Source organism: Lemur catta, chromosome 1 (genome assembly GCF_020740605.2).
Source record: "Lemur catta isolate mLemCat1 chromosome 1, mLemCat1.pri, whole genome shotgun sequence".
NCBI lineage: Eukaryota > Metazoa > Chordata > Mammalia > Primates > Lemuridae > Lemur > Lemur catta.
In genome coordinates this window covers 168,107,312-168,129,512 of record NC_059128.1, presented here as the reverse complement: position 1 = coordinate 168,129,512, position 22,201 = coordinate 168,107,312, and the positions used below count along the sequence as shown (strand labels likewise).

General features: G+C 47.1%; 1 protein-coding gene across 1 annotated transcript in view; it reads right to left on the bottom strand.

Annotated features, from left to right (window-relative positions):
• The window catches only part of EPHB1 (EPH receptor B1), a 282,512-nt gene that overhangs the window by 80,779 nt on the left and 179,532 nt on the right, over positions 1–22,201 (bottom strand). Inside the window, exons 6-7 of the mRNA XM_045560222.1 lie at positions 8,819–8,943; positions 1,203–1,365 (exon numbers count right to left, since the gene is read on the bottom strand). Of these exons, the coding sequence (XP_045416178.1) occupies positions 1,203–1,365; positions 8,819–8,943 (288 nt within the window). The remainder of the gene's footprint in view (positions 1–1,202; positions 1,366–8,818; positions 8,944–22,201) is intronic.

Here is a 22,201-nt window from a genome sequence, read left to right as displayed (position 1 = left end):
TCTCTGGGAGACGGTGGGCACCACAGGAGGGCAGCTGCCTCCCAGATCTAAAGCAGGGTCCTCACTCCAGAGTGCCCACGCACCCACGTTGGCTTCTCTTACAATTTTTCACAAGAAAATGAACGTTCTGATTTGTACAAGAAACCATCTGATTTTTAAATGTTTCTAATTAACTTTAAAATTGTTTAAAAATACAATGTGAGTCAATATAAAACCTCAAGCCCTATCGAACACCCAGTCTAATAGTGTTAGCCTAAAATAAAATGCTATTTTAAGGGCAGACTTGTTTTCTATGTAATTTAACTAATTAAAGAAAAATGAAAAGCTTTCAACTTGGGAAATTCGGAATAGACTGACATTTGGAAAACTATCAGGAAACAGTTCAAAAGTAAATAATAAATACAGACAGGTAGGTAAATACATAAACTATGGCAAATGGCCAGCTGCGGGAGAGAGTGGTGGACGCAGTCCGAAGGATGCACCCACACACAATGCTAAAGCTACAGGGACGTCAGATTTTGAGAACCATTAAAGGGAATAGTCTCAGAGGACTGGTGGAGACAGTTACAATAGAGAACTAATAAGGCCCAAAGGTAGAAGTATTTTTGGTGACAGACTTTCTGGCCTTGAGGACAGCATGGCTATTCTCTCTGGAGACACCTGAGCAGGACCTCCTGGGGGTCCCATGTGAACTCGCTTCAAATATTCTGAGATCTTGGGTGCATGAGACCTCCACACCCCAAAATTTGTCTCTCTGTTTCCCTCCTAGAGACTTAGGCTGGTGAAACTGGGCTGTGAGCTCAGCTTCCAGACCTCAAGCACAAAGCTGTGGAGTGTGAGCAAGGGTGAAACCGCACTGGCATCTGGACCTGGAAACAGAGGCAGGAGGGGGCACCAACCCCGTGAGACAAGTGTGGGTCTCATTGCCGTGCAAATGTAGGACCACACGTAGTAAGAGACCTTGCAAAAGCAAATCCAATCAGATGTTGAGAGAGAAACAGGCCAGACTTCAGGGAGATGCCCTGCCTGGTGAATCGAGCAAGTTTCCATGGCTCTACCCGGAGGCAAACCCTTCCGAGGGAACTCCACTGGAATTCAGCCGGAGGTCGGCATTTTGGAGGTGAGTACAGCATCTTCAGGGCTGCTCCCCATCCCTCCCGCCCCAAGGCCTGCCCTGTGCTCCTGTCCCTGCCCCCTCTTACCATCTGTCAGAGTTTGGAAGCACATCTTGCCGCTGAACTTGCCATAGCCCGCCACGGTGCGGGCGCGCACCTGCACCACATACACCATGCCGGGCCGCAGCCCGTCAATCCGCGCTGTGTTGGTCTGGCTCCTGGCCATGGAGGAGTTGAACTCATTGTGTTCCTAAAAAAGGAGCAAGGGAAAAGGGTCACCAGCTCTGCTGAGGGCTGCACCTCCAGCAGCTCCACCCTGCGGTACTCAGGCCCTATCAGTTCTTGGCCCTACAGTTTACTATAAGTTGTTACCAGCCCCAGGCCATCCCTCTGGGGTGGACAAGGGGACAAGAAGCCAGGACCACAGGGATACAGAGTCAGCTCTAGACTATGAGGAGGCTGCTCTCTGAAGGAAGAAGTCTGAGGAAATGGATGAGCGCTCAGGGCCTGGCAAGGGGGCTCATAATCACTGTCTAGCCCTTCTCCCCCAGGGTTCAGAGGTGGAAGAACACAGCACGTCCACCTTTGCAAAACCCTATCAAGTCTCTGATCTCAGCAGAAGCAAACTGGGCAACGTCCATCACTCCCTGCCTGGCTCTCTTTGTCTTGCTTCTGCTGAGCTGTCCGTCAGGATTTCCCTCCCCACTCAAGATCTCCCTGGTCACTTTTCGCAATGGCTGTTCTAGATCATTCCTTAAGTTCCCTCCAGTGCTTAGGCAAAGGCTTTATGTCCACTCTGCTGAAGAGGTTGAGGCCATTCTGGACTACCTCCCACACCTGCTTCTGCCTTCACCCTGGCCTATGTCTGGGTGCCCAGCCCCCAGCTCCTCCCCACCAGCCCCAGGGAGGGCACGCCCCTCCTCCCTGGAGAGCAGGCCCTGTGTCCTCATGCCCCACCTACTGGGGTCAGCCCCACTCCAGTCTGTCATTCTCTGCAACACCTTGAGTACTGACCTCTACAGCCCCTGCCATCTGCATATATGAGTCCTCTGGTGTAAGCATGTTCGTGTGTGTCTTTCATCCTGACTTCTGCCTATCATGAGCTCCCTTAAAGGGTGGCTTCCTCTTTGTGCTGTTGAACTTACTGAACATGTGATCTGCACCTAGACCTTTGCAGCCTCCCATCTTTGCTGATGCTCCCATTCACCTCACCTCCACCCGGTGCCACAATTCTTTTCTTAAAAGGTCCCTAAAGCTATCATCATATAAAGACAAAACTCCTAAATCTAAGTTCACAGGCCCTTCCAATGAAGTCAGTTCCAATCTGAACTGAAATTACAGTTACATCCTCCTAAATCCAGGGATGACACCCGGGCCACCAGGCCTTTGCTGAGGCTGTTTTCCCAGTCTATAATGCCTCTCCAGGGCTCCTTTGCTCCCTCCAGGCTGCTGTAGCCTCTGTCCCCAAAGGCCCCCTCTCTAGGAAGGCCTCCTTCACTGCTGTGGCCCACAGACTCTCTTCATTCCAGCTGAAACCTCAATCTTAGCATATTCATATACACCAGCCTGCTCTGTAATCATTTTCCTGAGAGCATGTCTTTTTTTTTTGCAAAGGTTCTTGGCTATCTCCAAGCATACAGGAATAAAAGCTTAGAGCCTAGGCCTGCCTTTGCCTGCATCAAGAATCCTAGAACAAAACAGGGACCTCAGCAAAAATTCAGAGCTTGGGTCACTAAGAGGGAACCCCTCATGTCCCCTGCGCATATCTAGGGTACTGTGATGAGTTATAGGCACAATGGTTCTAGAGGCATGGTGGCAAATGAGGGGAAAGCTGCATGACAAGAGGTTTGCAAACCACATCCTTAGTCAAAAGACAGAAGAAACAGGGAGTTGAGTTAGCAGAAATGACTGTGGTACAATGATAAGAAATTCCCTTAAAGTATGTGAAAGTCTACTTTGCAAAGGCAAAGATGGCCTCACATGTATTCATTCACTCATTCATTCATTGGGCCAGGCAGTTACAATTATGACACACTACCATGTCTGGTTGCTACGCGTGGGCTGTGGGTACAAAGGCACAGTCCTTCTCCTGTGGGGATGGAACATCTTGTGGGGTGGACTGGAAATTGTAAGATGAATACAGTGTTGTCTGAGAGACTTGGCAGAGGGCAGCTCAAGGGATTGTGGGGCCACAGCCCAGACGTGGAAGGAAATCCAAAGGGGCTCAGGGAAAGGATGACAGGAGCTGAGTATGAAAGATGAAAGAAATTAGCCACACGGATGAGTGCAGAGAATGAGAACAGAATTAAACGTGCAAAATCAAGGCCCAGAGGGGTTTGGAGTCTGAAAGTATTGAGCATATCTGGAGTGTGGGTGGCACAGGGGTGGGAATGACTGATTCGAAAACAGCTGTAAGGGACCACAGGTTTGAGACCAGCTTGCTCTGATGGAGGGGACGTCCATTCTCCCCTGGGAGAGACCGCCTGGGGAGGAACTGCCCACCCACCACTTGATCTCCTCCAGCAGAAGGGGATCCTCCCCACTCGCAGTAAGGGATTCAGCAGAAAGCAGCCTGTCCACTAGAGAAGGGATGTCACCTAGAACTTTGGTCATTACTATTTCTACACACTGAAGATCTGAGATCCAAAACTATGAAAATCACCTTGTCATTTTGCAAATAGGATAAAGTCCCATTGCTATACAAATCCAGGCAGCTGGCTGAATTCTCTGGTTTTACTGGAATCTGATGGAATCATGCTATGCTTGAAATATGTGAAGCAATGATTGAGTAGCTTTTACTGAAAAAAAAAGTGCTTTGATATATTGGTATTTAGATTGTAAGGACTAAACATTACTCCATAATCACTTTATAGTCTGCACATTCTTAAAGAAGTTCAGTGATTAAAATGAGTATCAGTTCTTGTTCCCCACAAAATCATAAATCAATTCCAGACAAGTGTGTGAGAGCCATAAGCAAGGTTGCTTATGACTGATTTTGTAAGTGTGTGGGAGATAGAGGATGGAGGATGTAGCTGTTGAGGGCAGAGACCATGTCTCTCTTATTTCTCCATTCCCACCTGACATGCAGCACAGCACTTGTACCGCCTGGGCGCTCAGCGACTCAGTGCTAAATGAATGAATAAACAGCGTACTGCAGTCCAGTTATTTGAACCAATCGATTGAGCACAAGATATTGCCAAGGTCTGAAAGAGTTTCTATGAGAAAATCATCCTAAAATTTGAAAGGTAGAAATTCCCAAGGCCTAAACCAGCTCATGCTAGCCTAGACAGTTATTATGAAGAGCGAGTAACCATCTAAACACTTAATCATTAAGACAGATGAGAGCAGATGTGGATGCTCCTCCCATGGTTTGCCCACAAGTGCTGACACCAGGAGTGAAAAGTGGTACACGACAGTAAACAAGAGAGAATGATGAATGGAAATGTATTAAAATGGGGAAGGAGATGGACATGGGAGAGGCTCTGGGAGTGTCATCAGCTCGATGGCATCTGAGCTCTCTATTAATGAGCTGGTGGAGGGAGCAAAAGCCTCATTGATTCTATTCACAGAATGCAATTGAAAGTTGTCCCAAGCACAAACCAAGGATAATGTGGAGCAGGAGCCCCTAGGAGGCCTTCAGGGGTTGCAAAACTGTCCCCCAGGGCCAGCGACCTGTTATTATAAATGAAATTCCATTGGAACCCAGACACTCCCATCTATTTACATATTGCCTATGCTTGCTTTCCTGTTACAAAGGCAGAGTTGAGTATAGTAGTTTGGATGAGACTACGTGGACCACAAGCCTAAATTATTTGCTATCTGGTCCTTTACAGAAAAAGCTTGCTGACTCCCAGTTTAGATGAAGGGGCTGGGATATCCCTGGGGAAGAGGAGGTGGCACGGGATGGAGGAATGGTGAGGTTTGTTTCTTCGGTCTGAATCCATGTTATGTACTGGGCTGAATTCTATTTGTGTTTACATCTTCTAAAGACCAGGATTCCATGGCCAAGGGAAGCAGGTAGGCAGACCATTTTGTTTTCAAATATTTGGATTTAATATGAAGATACAATCCTTTATTTCAGAGGCCATACTAATTTAGAGATTCTTAGCATCAGTGGTGATTGCATCCACTCCTGTATCGAGCTCAGAAGTTTCCAACACTGAAATAAAATACAAACGTCTATAACTCGGGTTCTATGACGTCCTAGCTGTGACCTTGTGGTCATGGGTAAGTCCTTTAACCTTTCTGTGACTTAGTTCTATCATCTGTGAATCGGTTATATCTGTTTTCAAGTATGTTTCTTTTGTTCTTCTAAGGATCAGAGCTAATGTATCTGTGTATATCTGGCACATAATATGTACTTCATATATGGTGAGTTATTATCATCGCTTCAAAATGCCCTCATGGGCTAATATCTTTTCCTTTAGTCACATGAGAAATGGTCAAGGCAATGTAAAGGATTTTATTATAGTTAAGCCCATTACAAGTGAAGGAGAGTTCTACAGTAATATACCAAATGGTAGCCAATGCTTTGGCAAAGAACCTTCTGTGTTCCCGTGGAAAGCATTCTATCCTCTGGAGTGGGGACAATAACATGCTTCACTGAGGTGTGGAAGCTGTCTCAGGCAGTGGGCTGCTGTGTATGCGTGTCTGTTAATTATTAGTTTAAATTACTAGGAGCAGGGAGGTAGCCTGAAATGGGAGAATGAGCTTTCTTCATAGCCTAAGTTGAGGTTAATTACAGTTTTTCAAGGGAGGAGTCTCAGGTATAAAGCACAGTGGGGGAGCCTGGGCTAGTTTGGGAGGAAGGAGCCAAGGTCACAGGCCTGAGCCCCAGGGCTTCAGTCCTGGGCCCATCATTAAGCCCTTGAGCCCTGCCCCAGCTGCCCACAGAAGTCACAGAAGTGACTGTCCAGGTACAACAGACGAGGAAGAGCAAGTGGTCTCCATACATTCTGTCCCTTCCCAGCATCAGCCCTGCTGCAGGGTGAAGGGCCCAGGCTAACTGTGTGATCTGGGAAAGTGTTTTTCTTTTCCTTTTTTTTTTTTTAAAAAAAAACTTCTTTGTTTTCCTTTTTTAAAAACTTCCTTACCCACAGCAATGATACCAACATTTACCACCATGTAGTGTGAGGGGGAAAGTAGATAATGTTTATAAAGCCCCTGGCACACAGTAGGTGCACACTAGGGATGATAAGTTACTGCTATTTTTCTGAGGTGAGTTGTTATGTCCACAGTGCTACCAGTCTATGTGTGCAGGTAGGAGCTGGGTAGACCCTTGCTGATGATGCTGACGTCACCCCATATCCTGGCCACATGTGGCACTCTATGGAACCATGGGTCAACTTCAGTGACAAAATGAAGCCATGTGGTCAATTGGCCCAAACATGTTGGTCCAAAACATGTTGAAAAGTCAATATTTACTTTATTAACAGACAAAAAATATCTAGCAAGTAAGGGCCCCAAATCCAAAGTGGATTGGCTATAATGGGTGCTATTAGATCCAGATGGTTCACATTACTCCCAATTCACTGAATTATCTAAATCAAGCATTTACAAAATCTCCTATTCTCTAAGTAGAATAGAGCACTGCTTAACCTCCACCTTGCTTGCAAGTTTGGCTGTAATGGCTGAAGGGCACGCCTCCTCACAGACTAGACGGGCGATCCATCTGGACCTTCACTTTCAGGGAGGAAAATTGCTACCATTTGCAAATGCGAAAGCTGTGACCTAGAGTGGTTAAGTAATGTGACCACAGCTGCATGGCTGGTCACCCATGGAGGGCACTGACAGCTAGGGCTTCTGCTGCCCAGAGCAGTCGAGCCCCACTTTGAACGTGGTCTCCCTCTTGCAGGGCTGCAGGTCTCTGTCCTTGATCCCCTTCTTATTTCCATTGACCTACAGGGTAACCTCACCCGGGCTCAGGGCTTTCATACCATCTACATACTGCCAATCCCAGATGGACATCTTCACCCTGGTCCCTTTTCCTGAACTCTGGACATGCACGTCTTGATGCCTGCCTCACGTCTGTGCTTGGCCATATTACAGGCATTTTAGACCCAGCGCTGAACTTCTATTCCTTCCCTCACCCAAAATGTGCTCTAACCACAGTGATCCCCTTTTCAGTCAGTGGTGGCTACATCCTTCTAGTCAGGCTGAGGCCAAAACCTTCCCACGTCTGAAACCCAACTTGTTAGAAATCCTCTTGGCTCTGCCTTTAGTTTATATATGCAGAAATCAACTACATGTCAGCAATTTTCTGCTTCCACCCTGGTTCAAGCCACCATCATCCTTATTGATGATTACAGAACTAGCAGGCCTATTTTCAATGGAGCAGCTCAAATAATCCTTTCAAAATGTAAGTCAGATCTTGTCCCTGCTCTGCTCCTAAACCTGCTATGGCCCTATAGCACTCAGGGGAAATGCTCCAGTCCTTCAGGTCCAGCATGATGACCTCCCCAGCAGCCTCTCTTGTCTACTACTTTCCTATTGCTTGCAACACTCCAGTCATGTTGGTTCCCCTCCTGCTCCTGTAGTCACCTGTCATGACCCTGCCTCAGGGCCTTTGCACAGGCTGTTGCCCCTTCCTCCCCCAGATAGCTGCTTTGCAAGAACCATAGCTTCTTCAGGTCTTTACTTAGACCTTATCTTCTCCAAGAGGCCTATCTTTACTTTTCTGTTTGACTCTGAAACCTGCTCCTCTCACAGCCCTTTCTCTCCTGACCCCATTTACTCTGCTGTTTTTTTTTCTTTTTTCCTTTACACTGCTCATTTGCTATCATACTATATGACTTTCTTGTTTACTACCTTTATTGTTCATTGTCTGTCTTCCTCTGTTGGAAAGTAATCCCCTTAAGGGCAGGAAATTTGTCTGTTTCATCACTAATATATCCTAGAATACCACCAAATAGTAGTCACTCAATAAAAACTTGCTGAACAACAACAACAAAATGAATCTGGTGTTTTTACAAATAATGTGGTGGGTTACTATAGAAAGTACTGTATTTTCCCGGGATTTTTGCAAATGCTGCAATCACCATCGTATGAGGGAGGCCCTACTTTCCTTGCAGACAAGCAGGGACCAACTCCACAATACACCATTTCCCTTTTCTTGGCAGCGCACGCCCTACTATAGCCCCCCAGCGGCAACTACTAAAGAGCAGTCAAGGAAAATAATACATAAATTTCTATTAATTTCTACCTCCTCCTTTAAAATTTCCATTTGCATGTTTTTAACCTCTACAAATATATTAGTACAATGATATGTGAACATAATTTATAAATTAAAAAAACTTATACTGGAGGTACATAGTCAAAAACTTTGCAAACCACAGATCTACAAAACCATGAAATCCTCTGAAAGTTTAGGGACACCTGGCAGTTTTGTAGCCTCTGCATTAGGATAGCAAGCACATGACTGGACAAGCGGGACTGGTCCTGCTCATACCAGCCAGAACTATCCAGACAGCAGCGTGGTGCACTGGAAGATTCTCTCCTGAGTTAGTACAGAAAGTGCCTGGGCTTTGGAGGCTGTTTCCAGGATAGACCTAGGGATTCTCCCAGGGAGCCTCTGGCCTCCATCACCAGAGTCCACCCTCCAGCGGGACTTCCTCCAGCATGTACCCTTGTGCCCACAGCTAGCAACCACCCATGGAGCAGAGGTTGTCCCTGGATCTTGCAAGCTTCAGGCAGAGCTGGCTCACCTTCTCATAGTACCGGATCTCATAGTCCAGGATGATGCCATTGGGCTGCTCCGGCTGTGGCCATGACAAGGTGATGCTCCTCATGGTGGCACTGACCTGGTGCATGATGGGAACAGTGGAAGGGGCTGTGGAGAGAGGAATAGACAGTGCAGCTGAGCAGACACTTGATTATAGGAGAAGTGCCACCTTTCAGAGACAAGTAGGGAGAGAAATGTCATTGAGTTTGAACTCTGTCCTTTGTTTCTCATCAGTTGTACTGGACCTGCAGAACTTCTTGTGGGTTTTGCAAAATGAATGGAGTTTGGATAACAGAGGAGATAAAAGTTGATAATTTAGGAGAGGAGAGCATGTATGGGCAGGGGCTGGAATGGATTTGGCATTTTCATGGGCAGGGAGGAGAAAGGTTTGACCAAAACAAGGGATGGTTGGAGGAATCAGGGAAAAAGACAGAAGGAAAAGAGGAAAAATGGAATGTTTCTGAGCAGAAAGTGTTGAAGGAAACTCAGTCTTGCAGTAGTCAGCTCAGCTATTGTAGAGAAGAGAACCTGGGGGCAAGAGATGATAGTGAGAGAGGAGAACTGGTCAGTACAGAATTACTATGCAATAGAAAGAAGGAACATTCTAGCAAACATCTCTTTCTGGCACTGCATGTAGGATTTCACCATACTTCAAAAGGAAAAAGGAGACATCTCTCAAGAGGACATGAACACAAACCAACAACAGAGGTACTGTCAAAGTTTTCCAAATGAGGACATTTACAGTAAGGAGTTCACAAACTAAATGAAGAAATGATTGATACCAACCCAAACATTTGGAAACAGGATAATAATTCCAAAATCTGTAACGTTGATTCAGAAATTGCTGTTTAGAAATAATGTTATTTATTTCCCAATTCGACATTTCTTACACAGTGTAAGTAAAGTGCAAACAGTCTGGAAAGAACAAACGAGGGCTGTCTTTCTAGGGGCAGAGGTGGGTAATGGATGGATGAGGCTTCTGTCTGCGCTCTGCTCAGGGGCTGTTCCGTTTAGTCCTGGCACTTCTGCAGTGATGAAGGTCATTTCCTCACTTGAACTTCACTTTACAAGGCTTTCTCTGGGGACCGTGGCTGAGTGACATTTACTATCCTCAATTTAAGCTAACAGATTCCACCCCAAGACCTGGAGTTATAGAGCACTGCTACAAGGTCACAAGGGCAGGGGGCTGCCACCTTCTGCACCACGCCGTGGGCTCTCTGTGAGCACCTGCTTGGCGAGGCTTTGGGAAGAAGAAGCAGAGCACTTGTCCCGATGATGCTCCTGGTCCAGGGAAACCATAAAGGGTGAGGAGTGTGAGAAGTGCTGTGATAAGCCCTTAGAACCAGAGTGTCCCCTGGGACTCTGAAGGTCGGTTTGCAGTTCCCATTAGAGATCTAGTGGTGGCCGTGAAAATGTGCCTCTCAGAGCTCCTACTCCTTGGAGAGTACTTGACTGCTGGCCCCGTTGCTGCGCTCTGAAATCCATCTCCACGTTCACACAGAGGCCCCTCTCCCCACAGGCTGCTCCCAGCCAACAAGCGAGAGCAGCAGGGATGCCACCCATTCCTGCAAGATACGGGACTCTTCTGATGGGCAACTTTTGCTCAAAGACCCCCCATTAGCCTTACCAACATCTCTTTATAATAGCACAGCAGTCTAAGACTCTTCAGTTCCCATCCCCCTTCTTTCCCTCTCTCCTTCTTGGGGATCAGAACTTCGCTGTGATCCAATGGCTCTCCAGGCCACCCTTGGCTTCCATCCCATTTTCTCAGCAGACCTCTTGCACCTCTAATCCCACCTTGGTGTCTGCTCCATGGAGGATCTGAATCAATGCAGTTCTGAATCCCTCTACAATTTCCCTGTCAAGTATTTTCTGTCAAGCTCATGCTGTGCCCTAGGCAGGGAGACTCCCTGCCTCCAGGAACTGCTGCTCCATACTGGGATAGCTCTCACCAATTTCCATATCTTTCTATCCTTATCTTAAATTCGTCTTCTTCCCACTCGTCTCAGTTCTGCCAACTGAAGTAAGATAGGATGCTCCCTCTTCCACAGAATGGTCTGTCAAATATCTAAAGAAACTAGTTTGATCTTCCTTGAGTTATTCGTACTGAAAACAATGGCCAGATACTACAAATATTTGTCCCATGACCAGGACATACCACCCAAGGTGGCTCTTTTCCAAATGGAGACCATGTTATCCAAATTCTCTTTAAGCATGAGGCCCAGAGGAAGAACGAATTTTCTCTTCATTGTCTGAGCCACAAAGATTAGAGTAAAGCTAATATCTACCATAATCTGTGTACTATACATCTGTTCATATGACCCCTAGTCTTTGGATCAAAAACACGTCCCTGCTGTTCAATTCTGAAATCACAGTCAAATATAACCTTGAGGTTTCCCCATGATATGCTCCTCATTTTTTGTCTGCAGAGTTGGCTTTTGGTTTTGATTATGGGGATTTACATGTATCTCTTTACCTTTGAGGTATTAAAATTGGCCTATTAATCTAGTGAGTTGAAATAATTTTGATCCTGATTCAGCCACCAAATCTATTTTCTCTTCCTCCTAACTTAGTATTATGTATGACCCAGGCTAATTAATTAAACAAATATTTATCAAGCATCTACCATGTGCTAGTCACTGTTTTAGGTTCTAGAGAAACCACACTGACAAAATAAAATTTCTTGCCCTCATAGAGCTTACTTTCTAGTGGAGGAATTCAGAGGTTAAATAAATCATGTTATGTTAAAAGATATTAAGTACAGTGAAAAAAAATGGACAGAATAGGGGAATGGAAACAGAATGCCACAGGTGGGAGGTATGTGGTCGGTGAGGGCTGCCCTGGGAAGCAGAGACAGAGCACAGGGCTGATGGAGGGAGGGAGGGAGCTGTGCGGGTACCTGCAGCAGAGCATCTCCGGGCAGAGGGTCTGATCTGGGAGTGTCAGCCAGCCAGTGGGACCAGAGCAGAGAGGTGGCCATAGTGGGCAGGACCCTGAGGGACATTAAAAGGACTTTGGCTTCTATTCTTGAGTGAGCTGAGGAGCTACAAGAGGTTCTTGACAAGGCAGAGACATATTCTGACTTGCATGCCAACAGTATCACCCTCTTCTGGGTTGCAAATAGAATGTAGGGGTCCATGCAGAAGCAGAAAAACCTATCACATCCCTGTTGCAATAATCCAGCTGCTGGAAGTTGGTTGCTTGGACCAGGTCTGAGCAGTAGAGATGGTCAGATTCTCGATGTATTTGGAATATCTCCATAGATGTGGGATGTGGAAGAAACAGAAGAGTCCAAATGAATTTAAAGATTTTGGCCTCAATGACTGGAAGAGTGGGGCTGCCATCAACTGAGATCAGGGAAGACACTGCAGAGAGCAGCTTGGGAGGAAAGACCAGATGTTCCACTGTGGACCTGTTAGGCTTGAGATGGCCAGGGTGTCCCAGATTAGATGCTGAGTGTTACATGGATATATTATATAAGGTCCAAACTGGAGATATACATTTGGAGCCATGTATTTCCAAGATTTTCAAAGCAGGGGAACTGGCAGAGATCACCAAGAGAATGAGTAGAACAGAAAAAAATACTTTAAGATTCAGGAAATGAGGAGAAAATGGCAAAGAGTTCTGAGAAAGAAAGTCCAATGAGGTAGAAGAAGAACCAGGAGAGTGTGATTGCCTAGAAACCAAGTGGAAGTAAGTGTTCCCAGGAGGAGAGAATATGTTAAATGCTTCTGCTAAGTCAGGTAAAATGAAACTAAGAACTGAGCCCCAGATTTAGCAACAGGCTCGATGGTTAATGAAGTGCGTGGCACATGACCGTCTTTCCCAAGACCTTGCATGCATAGGACAGAGCCGAGCGGGAGGATGAGGGCAGTTTCGGGAAGGCGAGGCAGTGTTCCGGAATCCCAGTGGGTCCACCAAGACAGGGGTGAACAGACGGCTCCTGGTAACTCTCTTTCCTCCCATGGCACACTGTGCTGCCAGGCTGCCCTTGCAGGCCTCTGTGGAGGCACAACTTACATGTTAATCATGTCAGCGCCATGCAGGTTCTCAGAATCCCTCTGTCCTTAGAGCTAAAGCATCATGTGTTAAAAAGTAGAAAGATCAATGCTAACAGCCTGAGGATTTTGCTGGCTTTGGTTCTTCTCCTAGCCTCGAATCCCTGGAAAGTCATCGTTAAAAACTCAACATATTTACCAGACATCGTGCCAGGCTTGCTCTAATCACTGGGAACAGAAGGACAAAGAAGAAAGTCACAGCCCTGCCCTTAAGGTCCTTGGAGTCTAGCTGGGGTCAAATTGTAAAGAGGCAATCACAGGGCAGGGTGACCCAGAGGCAATCGATAGCCAAAATCCATAGAGAGGAAGGGCCTTGTTACCCAGACGGCCAGGACTGCCCCAGCAGCCAGGCAGCAGCACACAGGTCTGGGAGGAGCTGCCAGAGGGTAATGGCCACCACCCCTGCCTGCACTTCTCGGATTTGTGGCCATGGCATGATGGTCACAGGTCCTGTGGAAGACCGTGTGTCCTCATGCAGCTCACTCTAAATGTCTTACACTGCATTGCAATGGGATTTAGCACATGGAAGAAAGTGAGAAAGCATTTGTCCTTCTCCCTGAAAATCAGAGGCAGCTCACATTAGGGGCTTTGCCATCGGCAATCTCCTACAGTGATACATTTGGTTTCCCCCTCACTCCCAAGGGCAAATGCCGCCTCTACCTCTGTTATTTTAGGTGCTATAAACCTTCAGACAAAACAGAAAATAATAAAAATGAGCTCTGGTATTCACTCAAACACAAACTTCTTCTAGCAAAACTAAGGCAGATTAAAGAGAGATGGGAAGATTAATTCAAAGATGCAGCAGCCCCCGTGACCCTCAAACACAATGGTTTTGACAGTGAGTCCTGGCCAGGCGTCTTATGTCCATAATCACCAGATGAAAGGATAGTGTCATTGAACGCTTGAAAGCATCTCTTTTGCAAACCCACACAAAGCTTTTGACTAAATTAAACATTCTCCTGAGAGAAGGAAATGAAAATAAAGAGTTCACAAGATTATTCGAACTTAGCAAAGGAACAAATATGGAGCCTTCTTTAGTTTTCTAAGAAGAAAGAATTAATTTAGGAGCTATTTGGAAAGAAGGTGCTAACGAGAAGGCTCAACAAAGATATGTTTGGCCTGAAGAGGTAGATCCAGCAAACCAAACAGAATCAAAATTGCCCTGCATCCTCCTTAGCAAAATAAAGAGGCTGAGCCAACAGAAAGCTGGGGTCCAAAGAGGAGAGCAGCGAGCAAAGAAGAGTGTGCTGCCAGGCACCAAGGAAAAATCAACTAGGGTTCAAACAGAATCGGAGCCAGGGGTGACTGTGAAGAGAGTCTACAGCCAATAATAGGAGGCCTTTTAAATGTGTCATAAGCAGAAAGAGACTTACAACTTCATTGGTCCAGGGGCTCAGGGATGGGGGAAAAAAATAAATAAAACAAAGGCAGGCTGAGCGAGTTCTTTGTCTCTGTTTTTGCCAGTGAAGACTTTGGGGAGAACTTACTCCCAAATTGCTTTTGAAGCAGACAGATCCAAGGTAGTATATCACATACAGCAGAAGAAGAGCACAGAATGTTCTTGCCTAAACTGACAATTGAGATGTGGATAAATTGCAAGGACAGGGTGGCCCCAGCTGCAAGTTGTGAAAGAACTCACAGATGACATGGGACAAGTGTTGGTCCCAGCTGGTCACTGGCCACTGGTCACTGCCAGAGGCATCGAAGATAGGGCCTGGCAGACACCAGACGGCCTTCCATTTGGAACAAGGGCTCTGATGGCACCCCTGGGGCCTACAATCCCACGAGGCTCAGGCTGGGTCTGAGATGGTGGCATAAATCTATCTCAGAAGTTAATAACCCAAAATCTGGACACTGGAATTCTGATGTGCACAAGCCTCACTGTCATCACAGGTTCACCTAGATCATACATTTTATGTTTATGACACTCCTTGGCCCTTTAATTTAGTTACTGACTCAGTCATATGCAAAGATTTCTTCTTACTCATTTCATTTTTCTTATTCAACAGATATAGTCATCTTCCTTAATCTCAAATTCCAAAAATAAGTTGATGCTTTTTTCTAGGACAATTACTAAGTTCTAATGCATTACATTGCCTATTAGAAATTACTTAATAATCTCTTAATGGAGAAAGATTCCAAAATAGTTCTCTCAACAGTTTTAACCATGATCCATTTTGGGATCTAATAAATGATATCACAGTTTACTATGTTAAAATATTTTATTTAAAACATCAAAAGTATTTATAAATAGTTTTACAGAAAAATGATAGCAAAATGCACATACATTCAAAATTAAGTTGACCTACTGGAATAAAATGTTTGAAGAGGTTATAAAATTATGAAACTCGGACTTTAGAGTTCAGCAAATCATATTTAAAAGGGAAAACAGTACTGCATCTGCAGGTAGAAATCATGCCAGGGACAGTCTTGTTGGAGGCCATCTCTCACTGGCTAGAAAGGTACAGGTCACAGCTGAATTTCCTCTACCTTAGCTCAAGCAACAGCCCTGGCAAGCCTCCTGGAAGATAAATGTTCTCTCCTGTTAGAGGGACTTTCATGTCTAAAATTCCCAAAGAGATCCACAGAAAGAGGAAAGTCCATCTGCCTCCTTTGCAATAACTCATGTGGGCAGGGTGGAGTAGCTTATCCTGGCCCTTCCATATGCTGGGGAGTGGGTCCTCACAATGACCCCCAGAGTGCTGCTGGTGCCCCAGCCTGAGCTGCATGCATCCGAGGCTCAGTAACCACTTCCACCATCGTGAGCATTGCTTTTCTAGGACAAATGTGCATTAGATGAGGGACATTTGGGTTGTTTCCATATTTTGGCTATTAAGAATAATGCTTCTATGAACATTCATACACAAGTTTCTGTGTGGACATATGTTTGCATTTCTCTTGGGGATATACCTAGGATTGGAATTGCTGAATCATATGCTGTAATGCTAACCTCTTCTATTCTTTTTAGAATAGCATTTCCCAGACAAATCATGCTTGGACTAACCACCTGCAGTCTATATACCATACATCATAGCCGTGAGGTAAACAGGTAAAGTAAGAACAGTAAGGTGCCTGGAGCCCCAGCCCAGAGCAGTAGGAGTTAGCAGAAATAAAGAAGAGCTATGGTCAGGGCCCTACAGGTGGTTCAGAGAGAGGTGGGTTCCTACCCTGGCTCTGCCATCTGCTTACTACGTGATCTTTTGGGTTAAGGTTAAACTAAAGCCTTAACTTCTTTGGACCTCAAATTCTTCAACTGTAAAACAGGAATAGTAATCTTTATGGCATGCATTTTCCAAATGTTCTGAAGATGTGCTCTGTGTGGTCTATTGCTCATTACAACCATATCCCACCTGCCAAGCCAGGGACTTGGCAATCACCCCAAATTCTCCTTCTGGGTCCACTGCTGTTCACATATGCAAATCAGTCACTGGGCATCATTCCTCAAGGTAAGTGTGAAAATCAGGATGTAGTGACAGCTTTGGGTGTTTATTTGATAAATATCTTTGAGGGGATAAATAAACACGTCGATCAAGTCAGGGTGGAGGCAACGGATATGAACAGGATTGGAGAAAGGGAAGGCTAGCCAGCAGCTGGGCTCCCCAGTGGTGGGAGTGATAAATGCTCCAGAAGAGGGTTGGTTTCCCTGTGGCATCTTGAGATGACCTGAAGTAATCTAGAAGCAAATGATGTAGTGCCCTTTCCCTAAAGGTAAGGAGACCTGGTGACTCTGGGGAGGGGACGAGCACAGCCCCTTCATCCGATGGAGTGGCTCAGGCCCAGGAGTCATTGATGCTCCCATGCCACTGCCTTCCGACAGGTCTTGTCACCTGTGTCTCATTACACCTCAGTTCTTACTGTCCCAACTCTCCTGTCTACCTCTGTCCTCTTCACTTTAAACTACCCTGTAGCCAGATTAATCTTGCTAAAGCTCAGTTTTACCCACAGTACTCTGATGCTCAAAAACCTTCAATAGCTCCCCATCGGAAAAAGTCCTAGCTCTCTCTTTCACATTTAGCAGAGTGGCAGCCATTGGCCGCTCCAGGCTGCCTCCTGCTGCTCCCTCTCAGGACCCTGCTATTCTCATCCAACTGCTCTACTCACCGTGTCCTAGGAGAGCTCAGCGTTTCCTTGTGGCCACGTCTCTTCATGACTCTGCTGCCCTTGGAAGGCAGAGGGAGCCACACACTGCCCTGCCCAGCCTTGCCAGGCGTGCCCACCAGGGTGCCCCTTCCTGTCTCCCACTTCAACTCCTTTTGGGTGTAATTGGCACCTTGGGACACAGTGCATTGTGATTTAACTTTCCGGGTGTTCATCTCTGCTCTGCATCACTGGAATCAACACTCTAGACCAGGAATCCTGCTTTTAGCCTCTTCCCTCTATACATGATAGATGTTCAACAAAAGTTTGCTCTTACTGGAATGATCGTGGGCTCTTCTCTAAAAACATCAGCGGTAAAGGGGTAAATGGGTCAGAAAACCGCTTAGTTCTACCCAACATGGATATTGGCCTTTGAGTTTGCATGGGGTGGGAGAGGGGCAGCAGGGTTGTGACTCTGCAGCTGGCAGCTCAGGAAGAATACAGAGTAGGCCTGGATACGGTGGTCCCGTGAGAGCGGAGGTGGGAGTGCCTCTGCACGGCGTAGACGAAGAAACTGGGGAGGCCGAGTCCATCCCCGCCTCACTGGGGTGTTTCAGCTGCAATGTTACCCTAACATTAGTGGCTTTCTAATGTTTCTTTCTTTCTTTTTTTTTTTTTTTGAGACAGAGTCTTGCTCTGTTACCCTGGCTAGAGTGCCATAGTGTCAGCCTCGCTCACAGCAACCTCAAACTCCCGGGCTTAAGCAATCCTCCTGCCTCAGCCTCCCGAGTAGCTGGGACTACAGGCATGCGCCACCATGCCCGGCTAATTTTTTCTATATATATTTTTAATTGGCCAGATAATTTCTTTCTATTTTTTAGTAGAGATGGGGTCTCGCTCTTACTCAGGCTGGTCTCGAACTCCTGACTTCGAGCGATCCTCCCGCCTCGGCCTCCCAGAGTTCTAGGATTACAGGCGTGAGCCACTGCGCCCGGCCCTAATGTTTCCTTTGTTTAGGCTGTGGGGTCTTTTCTCTAAACAAAAGCTCCGTGGAGCATAAAGTATGAAACAGAACTATTCAGAGCTGCTCTGGGTGAATCAGAAGTGGAGCTTCAGAGCCTGGAAGCCAGTCTATTTCCTATGTCCCCAACCCAGACTCCAAAAGGTTTATAGAGAGTTCTAGAAACTGCCGAGCAGTCTCCAGAACTCCCTTTGAGGCCTCAGATTAAACTACCTGAGTTCCTAGAGTATGGGTGATGGGGTCAGGAAAGAGGCTGGGGAGTGAGAGACCATCTTTTTTTCTCATATGAAACACATCCACAGAAAAAAACTCAAAATCTGTATTTAAATGCCAGCTAAAGACTTTGGACCCACTAGTACCGATGTCAAAGAAGAACAATTTGCACAGGCGGACTGTGTTTCCTCGGACATTTCTGTTCTAGGAGGTAACTTTGCTGAGAAGGTCCTGCTTAGATAATAGGTTCTCCCTCATTTGGTGAAAACTCATTTCATTGCACAAATATGCTTGAATTTTACACTAGGAAGCATGACTCATTAAATATTTTTGGTGCAGTAACACTTTTGGTCAAAATAGATTAAGCAAATAAGCAATTAGTTTGGAAACTGGGTATAAATACAAAAACAGAATTAATTATTTTCCTTGTGTTTTTCCGCACTGTGGACATTGGCTGCTTGTTTGCTTTTGCTGTGGGCTTTGCCTTGAGATGACCCTGGCATTCCTTCCTATCTTCCTCCTTACCCTGGAGTCGCCTGGGGACAGAGGACTTCCTTGCTGTGCAGCCTCTGTTCCGTGACGCTGCAGAACATTGGCTGAGTCTCCTTGGGGAGCTCAAGGGGAGGTGAGGGGTGAGACAGTGAGGGCTTCTGGCCTGGCTCTCAGCCTCACAGCCCCAGGCAGGGAACCATGGCTCCTCCTCCACTGGTCCACTAAGGGTTTGGTTCCAAGCCAAAGGGGTGGTGACAGGTGGGGCTTAGGGGTTGGGGGATGCTCTGGGAATGTGGGTTTATAAGCACAGGTCCTCATTTCTGATATTACCTTTGATGTGTGTATGAGGGAGTTCTTTATTGGGATCATCCACTCGACCCTGCTAGTTCTCAAAATGTGCTCTCAGATCAGCTTCAACTGGGAACTGGTAAGAAATGCAGATCTTGAGCCCCCTACCCTAGACTCCCTGAATCAGAAGCTCTGGAGGGTGGGGGCAGCAATCTGTGTTTTAACACACCCTTCACATGAGTTGGATGCAGAGAACTGAGAACTGCTTATGTAGAAATCTAGAAGTCATAATATTGAACTTTGGGGGGATATCCAAAGCCATTCATTCAGTTTTCTGTCAAATCTTAATTTATAGATGAGAGCACTGAGGGCAAGAGAGAGAAACTGACTTCCCTGGGGCCCCAGCAGGTTAGTGCAGACCCGGAAACAGCTGGGCCTCCTTTCCCTGAGAACAGTGTGGGACTCTGCCCTCCCCTCCCTTCCACTCACGCACTCAGCATTTCCATGAGGCTGGGGGGTGGTCAGGGTAGTGTCACTCATGCCTCCTTCCGGGACCCGTATGCCCTCAGGGAGGTCAGGTGCCCCCACCCACAGTGGGAGTGTGCAGAGCCCTGTGCCTGGAAGAGGAGGCAGGCCTGCAGTGTGGCCCTGGAGGGCGCCTCTGCCTCCTGGATCACCCCAGCCTGGCGTTTTCCACAGCTCCTCTCCCTCCTGGGGCAACCAGAAGCTGCCTCAGGAAAGGGCCATTTACGGCGGAAACAGCAGCAAAACTGAGCTCTGTGACCCTGTGGTCACGGGAGGCTATGGAGGTGTGTTGGCAGGGGGGAGTGCTTGTCAGGAGGTGGCTGTCCTGGGTAGGTGTCCTGGGCTCTGTCACTGCTGCTGAGGACAGAGCCATCAGGACTCACGTCAGCTGGGGCACACTGCTCAGCTCTGCCTCCCGCAGGCCTGTCAGCCTTTCCCAGTGTGGAACAAGGACAGAGTGTTGGCAGCTTTGGTCTGTTTAATGCCTGATCGTGGAAGTTCACTCCAAACACTAGCCGTGGACAGGCCACAGGGGAGGCCGCACAGCAGGTGTGCCCTGCATGGCCCCTGGCTCTCACCCATGCCCTGCCAGCACCCTAAGCCACCAACGCTGGGCAGGGGAGCTGCACCTGCAGTAACTGGGACCATTCTGCCCTAGGCCCGGGGTTCTAAGTCTTCCGGCCTGAAGACCGAGAGCGCCTCCTCCTGAGAGCAGCCCACCTGGCGGTGCAGGCAGGCTTCCACCCTGTAACGCCCAGCCTTAAGCCCCTTTCTGCACACCACCAACCCCACAATGTTCTGGGCCTTTCTTCCCTTGACTGTGACTTCCCCCTGCCACCACTGAGCACACCTGCCCTGGGCCCTCCAAAGTGGCTGCTCACTAGTCAGGAAACTCCCTAGTGCCCACCACCTCCTCTCAGACCATTCCCTCCATGCCTGCATTAAAGAAAGGCAGCTCTCCCCTGGGGAAACTTCTGCCCTGCAGCTCTCTCAGTGGGTGGCAGTTTATGATTTTGCACCCAGCACACCTCAGGTCAGGCATCAGGGTGTGTTCTTCTTGCTCCCCATCTCCTCTTCCACCCCCTTACTCACCATCTCTCCTGCACCCTCTACAAAAATGCCACTTGGCTGGACTACTGCTCTTCAAGAAGTCTTGGAACCACCATGTGCCCCTGCCACCTTCACTCCCCGCATTCATTGAAGACTTGGCTTCTGTCTCTGTGTTTCCGTCCTGAGCCTTGCCCTCCTGTGGATGACTACAATGTCCACGTAAATAACGGACTCTCAGTTCCTCAACCTCTACACTCTTTCACATCTGCACTTTTCCATGGTGCACTTGGACTCTGCCTCACCTGAAATTGCTCCATTTTCAAAATCTGCTTCCTTATCGCAACCTTAGATGAACCTGCTGCAGCTCTTGTTGGCCTCATCTGGACCTCTCAGCTTTCACCTCCACCTAATGCGTCAGCCCTCTCCTTTATTCATACCCCTCATTATCCAGCCTAGGTTCCATCTTTGCAATAACATAACCCACAATACTCCTCATGCCCTCGAGCTTGGGTTGCATTTATCTTTTCATAGCATACAGCTGTCAAAACTCAACCAGAGATAGATCCATGATCCACTTCCTGCAGGATCTGCTGTCCAGCAACCACACACTGCTGAGAAAGCCACATAAGAATACAGAGGGGTGGTTTTCTAAACATGAGATCACAACCTCAAATGAACTTTCAATACTTTCCAGAAAGTCTGGATTTCTCTGGTTAATTGCATCTCCCACTCTTTGCAGCAGCACTGCCAAACCTTTTCCATCCTCTTCAAACCTTCACTTCCAATAATTCTTCCCCCTTCACTCTGCAACAACCTTATTTCCCAGCTCATAGAGAAAATAGAAGCCCGAATATCCAGCTGCATAAATAATAACTCGACTTGGGTACTCAGAATCTCCACAAATTATGCATGCACAGAATCAAACCTACCTTCCCTGACGCTGTCCCCGAACACTTCTGGGAACCCCTGGAATGTCCCCTATGTACTTAAAACCCCTTCTCTCATTCTCCTGCTTTGATTTATTTGTTCTCCATGTCATCTGCTTGGGATACCCCTCAAGGAAAGCTGCTCATTAAGCTGGGTAGCCAGGACCCTCCCTGAGGACCCACAGCCCTGTGAGAACACGGTTTCTGGTGCTTCTTTGGGCAGCGCCAGGCTCAACGCCACCCCGAGAGCCCTGGTCAGCTGTGGCACCTATGCGCCAGCCTCAGGCTCCCTGTCTGTGCCTCCACCCCACAGCATTCCTTCCTTGCCCTCCCAGCCCTCTGTCCCCGGCACTCACTCCCACTAGGAGGACCTCTCCGTCCTGTCTCCACCCAGCCCCCCGCCCTTAGTCTTTCTGGAGAAATACAGCCTATGCACATGAAAAACTAATGCATATCCAAGAACTCATCGTGTCATCCTTTTAACTAGTATAATTCAGAGAAGGAAAACATGCATCACCTTGAGAGTTTCTGCAGGGCAGACACACTCACAGGGGGCATGACTGGGCTCCTCTGGATTGAGCTCCTCTGGATTGAGAAAGCATTTGCTCTGCCCTCAAAAGTAGCAAAAAGAAAAGAAAAGAAAAGAAACACACACATTTTAAAATCCTAGGGCTCAATTCTATAGCTAACATTTTCCTGCAGTTTGGCTCTCAGAA